The sequence below is a fragment of the Muntiacus reevesi genome, chromosome 6 (assembly GCF_963930625.1).
Source record: "Muntiacus reevesi chromosome 6, mMunRee1.1, whole genome shotgun sequence".
Classification (NCBI taxonomy): Eukaryota; Metazoa; Chordata; class Mammalia; order Artiodactyla; family Cervidae; genus Muntiacus; species Muntiacus reevesi.
This window is the reverse complement of record NC_089254.1, coordinates 111977962-111990960: the sequence shown is the minus strand read 5'-3', so window position 1 is coordinate 111990960 and position 12999 is coordinate 111977962. Positions and strand designations below refer to the sequence as shown.

At 51.2% G+C, this 12999-nt stretch overlaps 1 protein-coding gene across 3 annotated transcripts in view; it reads right to left on the bottom strand.

Moving 5' to 3' along the window:
- Nucleotides 1–12999, bottom strand: part of UBE3C (ubiquitin protein ligase E3C) — a 124746-nt gene that overhangs the window by 28564 nt on the left and 83183 nt on the right. For all 3 annotated transcript variants that reach the window (XM_065939603.1, XM_065939600.1, XM_065939602.1), the window contains exon 18: nucleotides 5469–5716. In XM_065939603.1, the coding sequence (XP_065795675.1) occupies nucleotides 5469–5716 (248 nt within the window). The remainder of the gene's footprint in view (nucleotides 1–5468; nucleotides 5717–12999) is intronic.

Here is a 12999-nt window from a genome sequence, read left to right as displayed (position 1 = left end):
GCAGCGTCACAATGCAGACACAGACACACGTGAGCAGTGTCACTATGCAGACACACATGCACGTGAGCAGCGTCAGTATGCAGACACACACGTGAGCAGCGTCACAATGCAGACACAGACACACATGAGCAGTGTCACTATGCAGACACACGCACGTGAGCAGCGTCACTATGCAGACACACACGTGAGCAGCGTCACTATGCAGACACACACGTGAGCAGCGTCACAATGCAGACACAGACACACATGCACGTGAGCAGCGTCAGTATGCAGACACACACGTGAGCAGCGTCACAATGCAGACACAGACACACATGAGCAGTGTCACTATGCAGACACACGCACGTGAGCAGCGTCACTATGCAGACACACACGTGAGCAGCGTCACTATGCAGACACACACGTGAGCAGCGTCACTATGCAGACACACATGCACGTGAGCAGTGTCACTATGCAGACACACACGTGAGCAGCGTCACAATGCAGACACAGACACATGTGAGCAGCGTCACTATGCAGACACACACGTGAGCAGCGTCACTATGCAGACACACATGCACGTGAGCAGCGTCAGTATGCAGACACACACGTGAGCAGCGTCACAATGCAGACACAGACACACATGAGCAGTGTCACTATGCAGACACACGCACGTGAGCAGCGTCACTATGCAGACACACACGTGAGCAGCGTCACTATGCAGACACACACGTGAGCAGCGTCACTATGCAGACACACATGCACGTGAGCAGCGTCACTATGCAGACACACACGTGAGCAGCGTCACTATGCAGACACAGACACATGTGAGCAGCGTCACTATGCAGACACACACGTGAGCAGTGTCACTATGCAGACACACACACACGTGAGCAGCGTCACTATGCAGACACACACACATGTGAGCAGCGTCACTATGCAGACACACACGTGAGCAGCATCACTATGCAGACACAGACACATGTGAGCAGCGTCACTATGCAGACACACACGCACGTGAGCAGTGTCACTATGCAGACACACACGCACGTGAGCAGCGTCAGTATGCAGACACACACACGTGAGCAGTGTCACTATGCAGACACACACACGCGTGAGCAGCATCACTATGCAGACACAGAGAGCGGTCGAGTGTTGGACCTCAAAGCTCCAGCCAGCCAGGACCGCCTGCTGATCAAGACGGGACAAGTCTCACATTCAGGAAGGAAAAGCACACAGAATTGTAGTAAGACTTAATTCATGCACATGAAATCACTCTGCTGTCTGGCATTGCATGGTATGAGAACCACAGCATTTAGGGCGCTTTTCAGGTTAGCCTAGCAAAATCAAGGCTCATCTTCATAGAAACAATGACAGCACATCACTTCAGATTTTTGGGCAATGAGTTTTGAAACCATCCCTGGGAGGGAGCTGAGGCGGGGTGGAGAGGGGCTGTGGATAGGGGAGGTGGTCTGCGCGCTGATCCCAGAACCACGCATGGCTCCAGGCGGGAGCAATACACTGTGCCTTAAATGAACTATGGTAGGAAAGTGATCTGTCTGAAACTCATGCTAAGGAACCTAAACATCAGGTCACTGCCTGAAACCTGCCACTGAAATGGGTGAGCCTGAGGAAAACTTCCTGTCCAAACGGTCAAGTGGAAGCCCATCACTAATGCTGAAGAACACTTAATGTTGGTTATTGAAACAGCAACGTTCGGAATCTGAACAAATAAATCATAACCGGGCCTGTAATGATGAATCTCAAAGAGATGCGACTAAGGGGCACGGTTTTATAACTAGGACTCAGTCTCTGCTTCGTTAGGTCTGGGGCTCCATCACCTCTGTCGTCAGTGTGCACACACAAACCCCCCCACGCAATCACAACAGGGTCACACTGGCAGAAGGCTGGACACAGAGAGGAACGGAACAGAGTAGAAACAAACCCTCACAGGTGTGGTCAACTGACTGTCAGCAAGAGTGCCAGGACGGCCAGACATCTATCTACACGCAACAGAACACGCAAACAATGTCCACACAAAACCTTGTACATGAATGTTCACAGCAGAATTACTCATAAGAGCCAAGAGTGGAAACAACCTGAACCTCCATGAGATAATGAACTGATAACCTGGTATTTCCTCACACAAGGACATACTACTCAGACAAGAAAGGAATGAAGCACTGATAATCTGATACCACGCGGAGGAACCCTGAAAACATTACGCCAAGGCAAATAAGCCAGTCCTGAATGGCCACCTGTTGTGTGATTCCGTTCACATGAAAAGTCTAGAACAGGCAAACCACAGAGACAAAAAGTAGGTTAGTGGTGGCCCAGGACTGGTAGGACTGGAGCAGAAGGAGAATAATTGTTAATGAACACGAGGTTTCCTTTTTCACTATGTTGTTCTGAAATCTTAGCGGCGATGGCTGCACACCTCAGTGAACATACTAGAAATCACTGAATTGTACTCCTTTTTAAGGCAGAATTTCATGGAATGTGAACTGTACTTCAAAAACAGTTACTTCAAATAAGTCACAAGAGCATGGTCTGCTCTGCAGGCCCTGATTTTTAATTAGGGTGCTTCTCAAACGGGCCACTCCGTCCACGGAACTCCAGGGGGAGAGCGGAGGTCTGCTGAAGACAACCTGGACCGCACGGAACAGACCACAGATGCGCTCCACGCAGGAATTTAATGCTAAAGTTGAAATTTACTACAGTTCTGATTAACTTTTATAGAAAATTATATCGCAACACTAGTCTCTAAATTACTTAAGGATGACAAAGCTACTGGGTCACCACCCTTGGACACGGATCCTCGCACAGGGCTCCCGTTTGGTCTGTCCCCCAGGCTGTGTGTCCCGCCGCCAGGAGAACCGTGCCCTCCCTGCGCCCACCTCCCTAAGCCCACAGCGGCCTTGCCCGCACCGCTCAGCCTCCTCCAGACGGAGACCCCTCCTCCGCGGCCTCCCGCGCTGTGACGCCCCAGCGGCCCCGCCCCTCACATCGCCCCGCCCCTCACCTCGTCTAACCGCACAGCGCCCGGCCCCGCCCCAGGCCTGCTCCGCGCCACGATGCCAGAAAGACCCCACGGGGCAGAGCCCGTGCCAGCCCAGGGCAGCCCACCGCTCATCCCCGGAGGGCGCAGCTTCTGCTTCTGATCCTGAGCGTCTCCCAGGATCCCAAACCACCACCTCCCCATCTGGTTCTGCATCCACGGTCACTTCACCAAAGACGGCCACCCCACCTGGGAACACCAATCCACCCACCCACCCACCCACCGTTCTTCCCCAGAACCTCTCTCATCCCTTGGGGGCCAGGCCTGCTGATAGGCCGACACGATCGACCTTAACCCTCCCACCCACTCCCCTGTAAGCACCTGAAGAACTCATTTCTATCATGCTGCCCCCTAAAAACATCACCCAGAACAACCTTCAGGTCCACGACTGAAGGACGGTTACATAACGTGGTTGTCACAGGACCGAGGACCACTTGGCAATAACAGGAACACAGTCCTGACATATCACAACCTGAACGGCCCTTGAAAATGGGGAAAGGAGCCGATCATAGAGGCATACACTTCACAGGACACGTGCAGAAGAACACCAACAGGAGACAAATGGTAGACTTATTGAGAGCAGAAAAAGGACAGAAAGTCGACCGGCGTCTGCCTAGATTTTCTTTGGGGGGAAGGGGAAGGAGTTAATACAGGTGATGAAAATGTCCTAAACTTGTGATGGCCGTGCAACTCCGTGAATGCACTGAAGCTGCTCATATGTGCTTTTCAACTGGGTGAGCTGCATGGCTGGCAAATTCTATCTCAATAAAAAAACATGACAAGTAAAAAAAAAACCACCCGGGACACAAAAGTGTGCTCACGAATCCAGTATCACTTTTCCATCCTCACACGCGTCTCCAGGAACCCGGGCACCAGCGCCAGGGCTGGGTTGCTGTCCCCGCCTCTGGAGACCACTGTCCTCAGGCTTCCACAGGGCCTCCCTAAAACCAGCACACCTGTCACCGCAGCACTTGCTGAGGACAGAGGCTGCACAGCCACGGCCCGGGGGGACAGCTTCCCGCCACAGAGACCCTGGCCGTTGCGTCTGGGCTGCCGGCTGATGGACTGGGGAGGGAATGGGCCCCAGAGCACAGACCCCAGGGAAACTGCCCACCTGCTCCCACCACGGGGAAAGCAGCCAGTTCAGCCAGATCGCAGGAGAGCCTTGTTCGTTTCTTAAACAATGAAACAGGGGGTAGGCTTGGTCAGGGGCTATAGTCTGCTGCCCTGAGTTTCAGAGTTGCCTCTGGTCACTCCTTTGACCTTCAGAAGATGAACTGATTCCTGTCCCTGTGTTACAATCCAGTCTGTTTCTAAAAAGGTGGTGGACAGCGATTAAACATCAGGCATTCCTCTCTATCATCTCAGACAGAAGTAAAAGAACCACACAGAAACTGCACACCTGTGGGCTAGGCCTGGCACATCTGCAGGCTCCGCCGCAGTCTGACTTCCCCCAACCGCACCACGTGACAGTGCTGGGAGAGGCGGCCGCTGGTGCTTAGGTCACGAGGGTGCGGCTCTCAGGAACACTGTTAGCGCCCTTACAGAGAAGCCCCACGGGGCTCCCTGGGCCCTTGCACCGTGTGAGGACACAGGCTCCGGTTAGGGCCCAGGGTGGGGGCTGCGCCAAACAGGACACGTGCTGCCCTGACCCAGAGGCCGGCCCCGGGCTGTGAGAAGCCAATCTGTGTAGGCTGCCCGGATTGTAGCACCCTGCTGCAGCAGCCTGGACAGACCGAGCCAGGGCTGGGCGAGCTCAGTGATGACGACTGTCCTGCTCCCGACTTCAATGGGAACGTGTGCTTTCAGAGTTGCATCGCTAAACAGGAAGCCTCCACCAGGTTATACAGTTAAATTTCCCTTTCGTCTACAACAAAGGGTAAGTAAGCTGTGTTTGCCAAGACGTGCACACCATTACATTCTGGTTACTGCAGTGTCCTTAAGGGGCCAAACGTCAAAAGAAACGGCATATAACATAAACATTTAACTTACGCTGAGGAACTACGGCCTTCTGTCTCACAGCACTTTGAACACTTCATAGAACTTTAGAAGAATCACTTTTAATGCTAGTTATCAACAAGAGCAACTGTGAACAGTTAAAGTATCTACGCTACCTGTGCAAGCAGGTAATTACGGTGCAGAGCTGTGCTCTCTGTTCTCTACACACGTAAATTTTCTAAAATTTTTCTCCGCTGCCACTGTAGCCGCCCGGGTTACCCCCCTGGCCCCTCCCCCTTCTCCTACACGAGTAATTTTTAATGTACGTGTGCGTGTAATGTAGCCATAAAAGAAACCACTATTCAAGGTTCATCAAAATTACGTAAGCCATTCTGAACACAGATCCTCAAGGAAACAGACAGCAGCCACACAGAAACACACACAGTCAGCACCCCACAGTCAGAGACCCACGTTCACGTCGAGTTTACATTACCTTTCCAAGCATCCTGCCCAGGAAGTAGTAATGTCTGGCAAAGGCATCGCCCACAAGCATCTGAGCGGCTGGGTTGGGGTACAGAAGCCCTTCGTTAGTGGTCTTAAAGAACCCCTGGTTGGGGTTAAACCCTGACTTCAGTAGTTCATTTAGAAACTCTCTGAAAATACCACCACCGTCAATGCCGGCTTCGTCCAGGCCGTGCGCATTCAGTAAGTGCACACGGATCCGCTTTTTCAAGTCAGGCTCTGTTAAAAAAGGGGGGTGGGGCGAGGAGAAAATATCTTTTTAAAAAGCAATAAAATAAGTTGGTATTACAGGAAGTTAGGGAAGGGGAGCAAGAATATTAAAACTATTTTAAAGCAAGGCTTAAAAAAAACCAACAACATTGAGACAATGAGCTAGGCTGACCAGGGCTTCCCTCGGACTCCTCCACTCTGACCAAAAGTGGAGCGGGCAGGGGCAGGAGGGGGTGATCAGGAGAGTATATGAAACCCCCCCACAGTAACAGACTCAAACACTAGGAGGGGAGCAGGCAGAGTTAGGATCTAAGGATAACATGGGAACAGAAAGTCACCGAGGAAGGCAAAGAGACAGACAAAGAAGCCACTGAAGTTAGCATCACACAGACATTCTGAAAGAAGTGAGTGACAGAGTCAGAACGCCAGAAGCTACATCATCATTTAAAACAATATTTGGCTGAAAAACGGGCAAAAGTTTTGGTTATATAATGTACCACAAGATTCAATTTTTTTAAAAAGCTGCAAAGCTGAAGTCTACCTGACATGTGAGACACACCTGTACACAGTCCTCATAAGGACAGCTCGCAGAAGTAGGAACACCAGGCCCCAGACTCACTTGCAATGAATGCAACAGTTTTCAGTATGGGCTTCAAGACACGGGCCATGAAAGACAACTCCACAAGTCAGAAAGGTCCCGTCCGGCTTAACCCCTGAGGAGGCAGGTCTGACCGCGTAACTGACGCGTCCTGCATCGTTTCCCGCTGGCGTCCCCCAGGCGGCACAGAAGGGGTGGGCGCGGAAGCCCGGCTGCAGGTCTGCACCACGGCCACCTCTCAGGCAGCGTGCAGTTGCTCACACGCGTCCGACCCAAGGCCTCTCAGAGCGCCCGGGGACCTCCAGGAGAGAGCCTGGAAAGGAGTTTCGCCAGCACAGGGTCCACTGAACCCCAACAGCGCGATGCGCAAGTGTCAGCGTCAAGGCCCCAGGACCTGGGGCGTGAGTCTGTGCCTGACCGCGCCTGCGTGAGGGCCACCTGCCCCGCCAGGCGGGACGAGCGCTGCGCCTGCACCTAGTCAGGGGGCCGCGTCCTCTCACGTCCGCTCGCGCCCCCTAAGGAGCAGCCACCTCTGAGTCCCACCTTGGGCAGGAGTCCCCGCCAGGGACCGCACACACAGAGTAACCACTGCAACACTCCAACAGTCTCCGGTAAGAACAGCCCATTCTCTTGTGACGAAACCAAGGACAGGGACGGTGAATTATTTATCCAAGGACGTGGAGTAAACAGTGTCAAGGGCAGGGCTGTAATTTAACACACACTATTTAAAATCTAACTTTACTCAAATGAAGAACTTTTCACTGATGACTGAATTCCACAGACATGCTATTTGCATCTATTTTGAGCAATACAATTACCAAACACATTCATTCTCAGAGAGAATTCTAAGCAGGTAAACTATGGATGCAACACAACCTTTACATCTATCATCTCAATACTCAGCTTTAAGGATGAACTATAAGCATTCATCATATACAATATTTCTTGAACTGAATGTCAACAGCTAGCAGCATTAGATTTTGAAAGTTCTAAGTGTAAATAAACGTTCTGTAACTGGGAAACACTCAACCAAGGTACACACGTTAACTGCTGTCTCAAATCTTGGCAATGACAGTCCAGGCGGGGGAAGAGACTCCACAGAAGCCACCTCGCAGTTCTGGCTAGAACTAAGGGTCTGTGGCTCCCCGAAGCGCACTTCTGTTAACAACAAGACACAACAACACAATATTTACAGAATCAAATCTAGTCTTCTTGCCACTTCTTGATTCAAAAGACAAATTAAAAGCACCCACGTGTGGAGTAAGACTGGGGGGGCCCTTATAAATTGACCCTTGAACAATTCAGGAGTCAGGGGTCCACACAGTTGAGAATCCACGTGTAACTTTTGCCTCTCTTACTGATTAACACAAACAGTCAATCAGCACGTTTCATATGGTGTACGAGTTACATACTGTACTCTTACAAGGAAGTAACTGAGGAAAAGGAAAACTGTTCTTACAAAAGTCAAAAGCAAGAGAGAATACATTCACAGCACTGTACTTGTTTACTGCCACCTCAGGTGTACACCATCTGCTTTCAGGAACAACCAGCGGGCTGTCACTACCCGCGACAACACGGTCTTATACGACACACAACACGGAAGACGCTGTGTGTCTCACTAACACCTGATACCAAACATGGAAAAACATGAAGGAGTGTTAGCTGCTCAGTCGTGTCCAGCTCCTTGCGACCCTATGGGCTGTAGTGTCCTAGGCTCCTCATCCATGGAATTCTCCAGGCAAGTACTAGAGTGGGTTGCCCTCCACCAGGGGATCGTCCTGACCCAGGCATCAAACCCTGGGTAAAAAAACCAGTGCAGGCAGATTCTTTATCATCTGAGCCACCAGGGAAGAGCAAAGTCTAGGAGATACTGAGGGACAGGGAAGCCTGGCGTGCTGCAGTCCATGGGGTCACAAAGAGTCAGACACAACTTAGTGACTGAACAATAATGCGGAAAAGAAATTCCTATTTGTTTAGGGGTGTAATGACCCAGGCACGGCTGATGAAGCATCAGGAACACGCTATACAGCAGTCTAGCCTGTACACGAAGGATCGAATGCCGAGGAATGCTTACAGTGCGCACTGTTACAGTCCTGTTCGTCATTCAGGGCTGGTACCACCGCTCCATGTTTCAAACATCCCTTACCTGTGATGATAAGGTGATTAGCAGTTTCCTCAATCATGAGCGAGAGAGGCATAGTGTTTGGTAATATAACTCTCTGAAGGCCAAGTCATAAAACAGGAAGAAAGCTAACACGGCAATAATTTTATGGTCAGCATCACTCACTCCATGCTTCTGAAAGCACAGGCTGTCCACTTCCTTGCAAGTCCTGCTCATGATGGTCTGCAGGATGAATGCTCGGGTGACGAGGAGGAGGGCGATGAAGACACTGAAGTCTATGTGTCTTCACAGACAAAGACACCGGGTTTTCACAGGAAGACGCTCACATTCACAGCAGCGAATGTGTTACTGGGCGGCGTGACGATTCTTCACCGTGAGGTGGAGGTGGGTCATTACAGAAGCCTGCCCCCTCCGGTCTTCAGGCTCACTGGGCTGGGGGCGGGGGAGGAGCGGGCAGAGGGGCAGTCTTGCTGCCCAGGGTGGCCGAGGCGGGAGGTGGAGGGGCAGGACGGGCAGGCCCATTCGGCCTCACGTGATGGAGACACATCGCAGCTCCTGCCCTGGCGCCCGCGCTCTTCCCTGCACCCACGTCCGTACAGCACCGACCCCGCGCCCACTGTTCGCTGTAGTCTCGGCGCCCGTATCCCAGAAGACCCACGGTGTGACGCAGGTCAGCAGCCGTCCTCGATGACCACAGCGCGCTGCCTGGGGGTCTGCCGTGTGTGCCCCAACTCTGCCGCCTCCCTGGCGCCTCTTCGATGTCGTCAGGTCTGGGCCGGAGGCTGTGGTCCCCACCCAGTCGTCCCCCGGGAGCTCCCCTCATGTGGCGTCCTCCGGCTGCCCGCGTCCTGCTCCAAGGCCCCCCACGCCTGTCCCCACCCCCCACCATGCCTTCCCTGACTGGCTCAGCCACAAGTCCTGTGAAATCACATGACGCGTCCGGACGTCTCCCCAGCAGGAATGTGTTGCCCCTGACCTGGGGGCGTTCTCAGCCCTCTCTCCAGCAAGGATGGCATCTTCAAGGCTGTGGGCCTCCCAAGCTCACGTGACGCTCTCTCTGTCGGGGTCTCTGACACGTTGCTGGTGAGCCTTTCCTTGGAAAACCGTGCATACAGAGCCTGGAAGGTCCCCGTGGCCCCAGCCTAGAGGTTCCATTAGAAACGTGCTCTCTGAGCCAGCAGACCTTCCTGTCCTTTCATGGGGTCTGGTGGCCACGGGCACTGCCTGAGGTCAGAGCCCCCATGAAGGCCGTTCTGAACCACCAGGTGCTTCCTGATGGTAAGGACCAGGCATTGACAGAAAAATACAGAAAAAGGGCTCTCGGGTTCTGGCCCTCCCACCATCTCACCAAAGGATGGACTGCTGGGGGTGAGCAGCTTTAGAGACTGACCACAAACTCAAGCGCTCGCGCAGAGGACCTGCCCTAGAAACTGCCCTTTCTGGCGGTCTTTCCCAGAACAGGCACCGCTGTCCGGCTGGAAATCTGTCCAGGCAGCGGTCCCTTCTGCTCAGTGACCGTCCCGACGGCACGGGGAGCACTCTGCTGCCCGTGAGGGCCAAGCGCTGCTTCTCCGTCCTCACGGCAGCTGTAAAGCCAGACTGCTTTCTACACTCATAAAGTCATGCTTCCCTGGCGTTCAGCTCTTCCGTTCCGGCTCTGTCACCTTCCTTTTGCTGCATGCTGTCATATAAGGTATGAAAGAGCAGCATAATATGCAATTTTGAACAAACTAGAAGCAAATTTTAGGGTTCTCTTCACAATTTTAAGGCTCTCTTGAAAACTCTTGACAATTTTTAAAGCAACAGGGTTACTAAATTTTTTTTTTCTTCTTTACGACTAGTAAGAGAAAGTAAATTTTAAGGTATGTAAGATAAACGTTGCAGAAGGAAATGGTAACCCACTCCAGTATCCTTGCCTGGAGAATCCCATGGACAGAGGAGCCTGGCAGGCTACAGTCCATGGGATCGCAAGAGTTGGACACGACTTAGCAACTAAACCCAAGATAAAGTAAAGCTTTAACAAAACATATGGATATACTTTGAGCTTGAAAATTTTTCAGAAAAAGTAAATTAACTAAAAACGTATCTGAATTTTGTATAAATAAAATATGTAAACTTAAAATATTATGAAAATAACACATCACAATTGCTTAGTAATTTTTAATTACATCAATGTCACTGGAAATTAAACAGAATTAGTAAAAGAACGCATAGAAGAAAAAACGTTATTATACATATGGACTTCACTTTTTCTCAAATCGTGTCTGTAGAAATGCCTTTCTTATGGCAATCCTGAACACACTTCCAATGCGAGATAAAAAGGGATGTCACAAGAAGTGCAAAGCTTCTGTGCCTGTGTGTAGCTGCCGCCACACCTTCACAAATCTCTTCTCCTTGGCAGTGGTCCTCACTGCATTCCCTGTCTTGCAGGGGTGGTCCCCACAGCTGCGGACACAGACCAGACAGCTGGACATCTTCCAGGAGCGTCCTGCCTCTTCCCTGCGCCCCAGGAGTGCGCCCAGCGCCATGAGCAACACTCACGGGACTGCACTAGCCATGACGAAAACACAGGGAAGTGCAACGGGCACTTCTCACTGGATCCCATTTGCCGCAGGGGGCGTGCTCAGGCGGAGTTTAGGGGTCAGCGTATGACCACACTGAGCTCCGGGCGGGAGCAACCAGTGGCGGCCCCGGAATCGTCAGAGCGGACTGCAGACAGACAGGGGGTTCCCACGGCTCCAATTCCCCACCGCACCTGCAGGCTTGTTTCCACTTCTCCCAGCTGCTGGGGGCCCCACACATGTTCTGAGTGTTTCCATCAGTTTTGACACATTTTAACTTTTTATAATAAATTTGTGCATAATTTTGGCAACAAATGATACAACATACTAGCATCTACATATATTTCGTGCATTCATGACAAACAGTTCTTAATTTTTTCAGTGTTCTAGACTGAGTAGTTTTATCTACCAGTGTTTTGAAATTGTCACAAATCTCTAAAAAGTTTGGCAATGTATTTCTTGGAAAAAAAAAAAATCTGCCTAAGTGGACCTGCGAAGTTCAAACCTGCATTGTTCAAGGGTCAACTGGACTTTGATTTTACCCTATTATCAATTCTTCTTCAGAAAAACAAGGTAACAAATCTTGCCCACTAAACAAAATAAAACCAACACGCGGGGGAGCATGAGCGCACTCTCAGGAACCGAGTCCAGCATGGCTGCAGCCGCCTCGCCCCGCACAGCGGACCACACGGAGCTTGCCGTGATGGGAGGCGCCAGCTCCACCGCCCTCTCAGAGCCATGGGACTCCCAGGGCAGGCACGCTCCCTGCCCACAGTCCACACAGACAAACGCATGTGTCACCCTGCTCACCGAGCTCCCAACTGCGAGAGAGACCACGCAGCTGCTCTGAGCTCCACACATCAGCTCGCTTGTCAAAAGAGGCGAGACCCACAACTCAGAAGACTGTTCTGAGACGATATGAGAGCCCATAAGAAATGGCCACTATTTGTCAGTGACTAGATGATATATGGAAAAATCATGTTAATTGATTAGATGTAAATGACCAGGCAACAAAGCACTTCAATTTTCCGTAAGTAAATTAAACATACTGAGATGATATTTAATTTTACAATCTGCATAGCAAAATATGAAAAATTTTAATATATGGTTTAAAACTTATTAGTAAGGTCAGACTTAAAGAATACTTTAAAGATTTAAAGCATTATAATATAGATATTATATGATTTTTCCAAATTCTTTAATCTCCATGAGACTGTCAGCACGCACAACTGAGGAGCTGGAGCAGGACCAACTTCTGAGTGCCTCTCAAGTGGTTCTGAGTGACTCTCAGTCCTAACGAAGGACTCATCAGAAACCCGGGGCTGGTGTCACTGAGCAGTAATGTCGTACCCTCCATGAAATGGTTTTAGAGTTAACTGAAAGGTGTTGCTAAGCACGTGTTCTCATTTTGGCGGAAGAGCTCAGATACTCGAGCCCCTGCCGGAAGCCCAGGTCCACCAAGCGCAGAAGCGGGTCTGCCGTGAACAGCCACGCCCTCCCCTGGGACCCCTCGCGTGGCACTGGGCTCCTGGTTCCCAAGTCCTGCCTCACGTGGTGCGCCTCAGGAAGCCCCCAGCATCAAGCATACCCGGCTCTTCCCTGAACCCTCTGCCAATCGTGGCCAATTGAACTCTCTGTTACAGCTTGTTTTTCTTGTTTTCAAGCACAAATTCAACAAACATCTACTGAGCGCTAGCTGTGGGGACCCTGGCTCAGAGCACGAGGCCCTCAGTGAAGCGGGAGACACAGAGACAGGACTGCCAGCACAGTGACACGCAATAAGACGACGACTACGTAACTCATCTGTGAGGGACTGCAGGCCCCAAAGGAGGGAGAACTTGTGCTTCTTCCCCAAAATATGTCAGACTAGGAATCAGGGTATCTGACTGTTGTCTCACTTACACAAAAAGCTTTGAAGACATGACCTCCCAGGTGAGGGTAACCTGTGCAGTGGCGCATTCAGTCTGCGGCACTTGACCTTAGAGGGCCACGGCACAGACTATGTAACAAA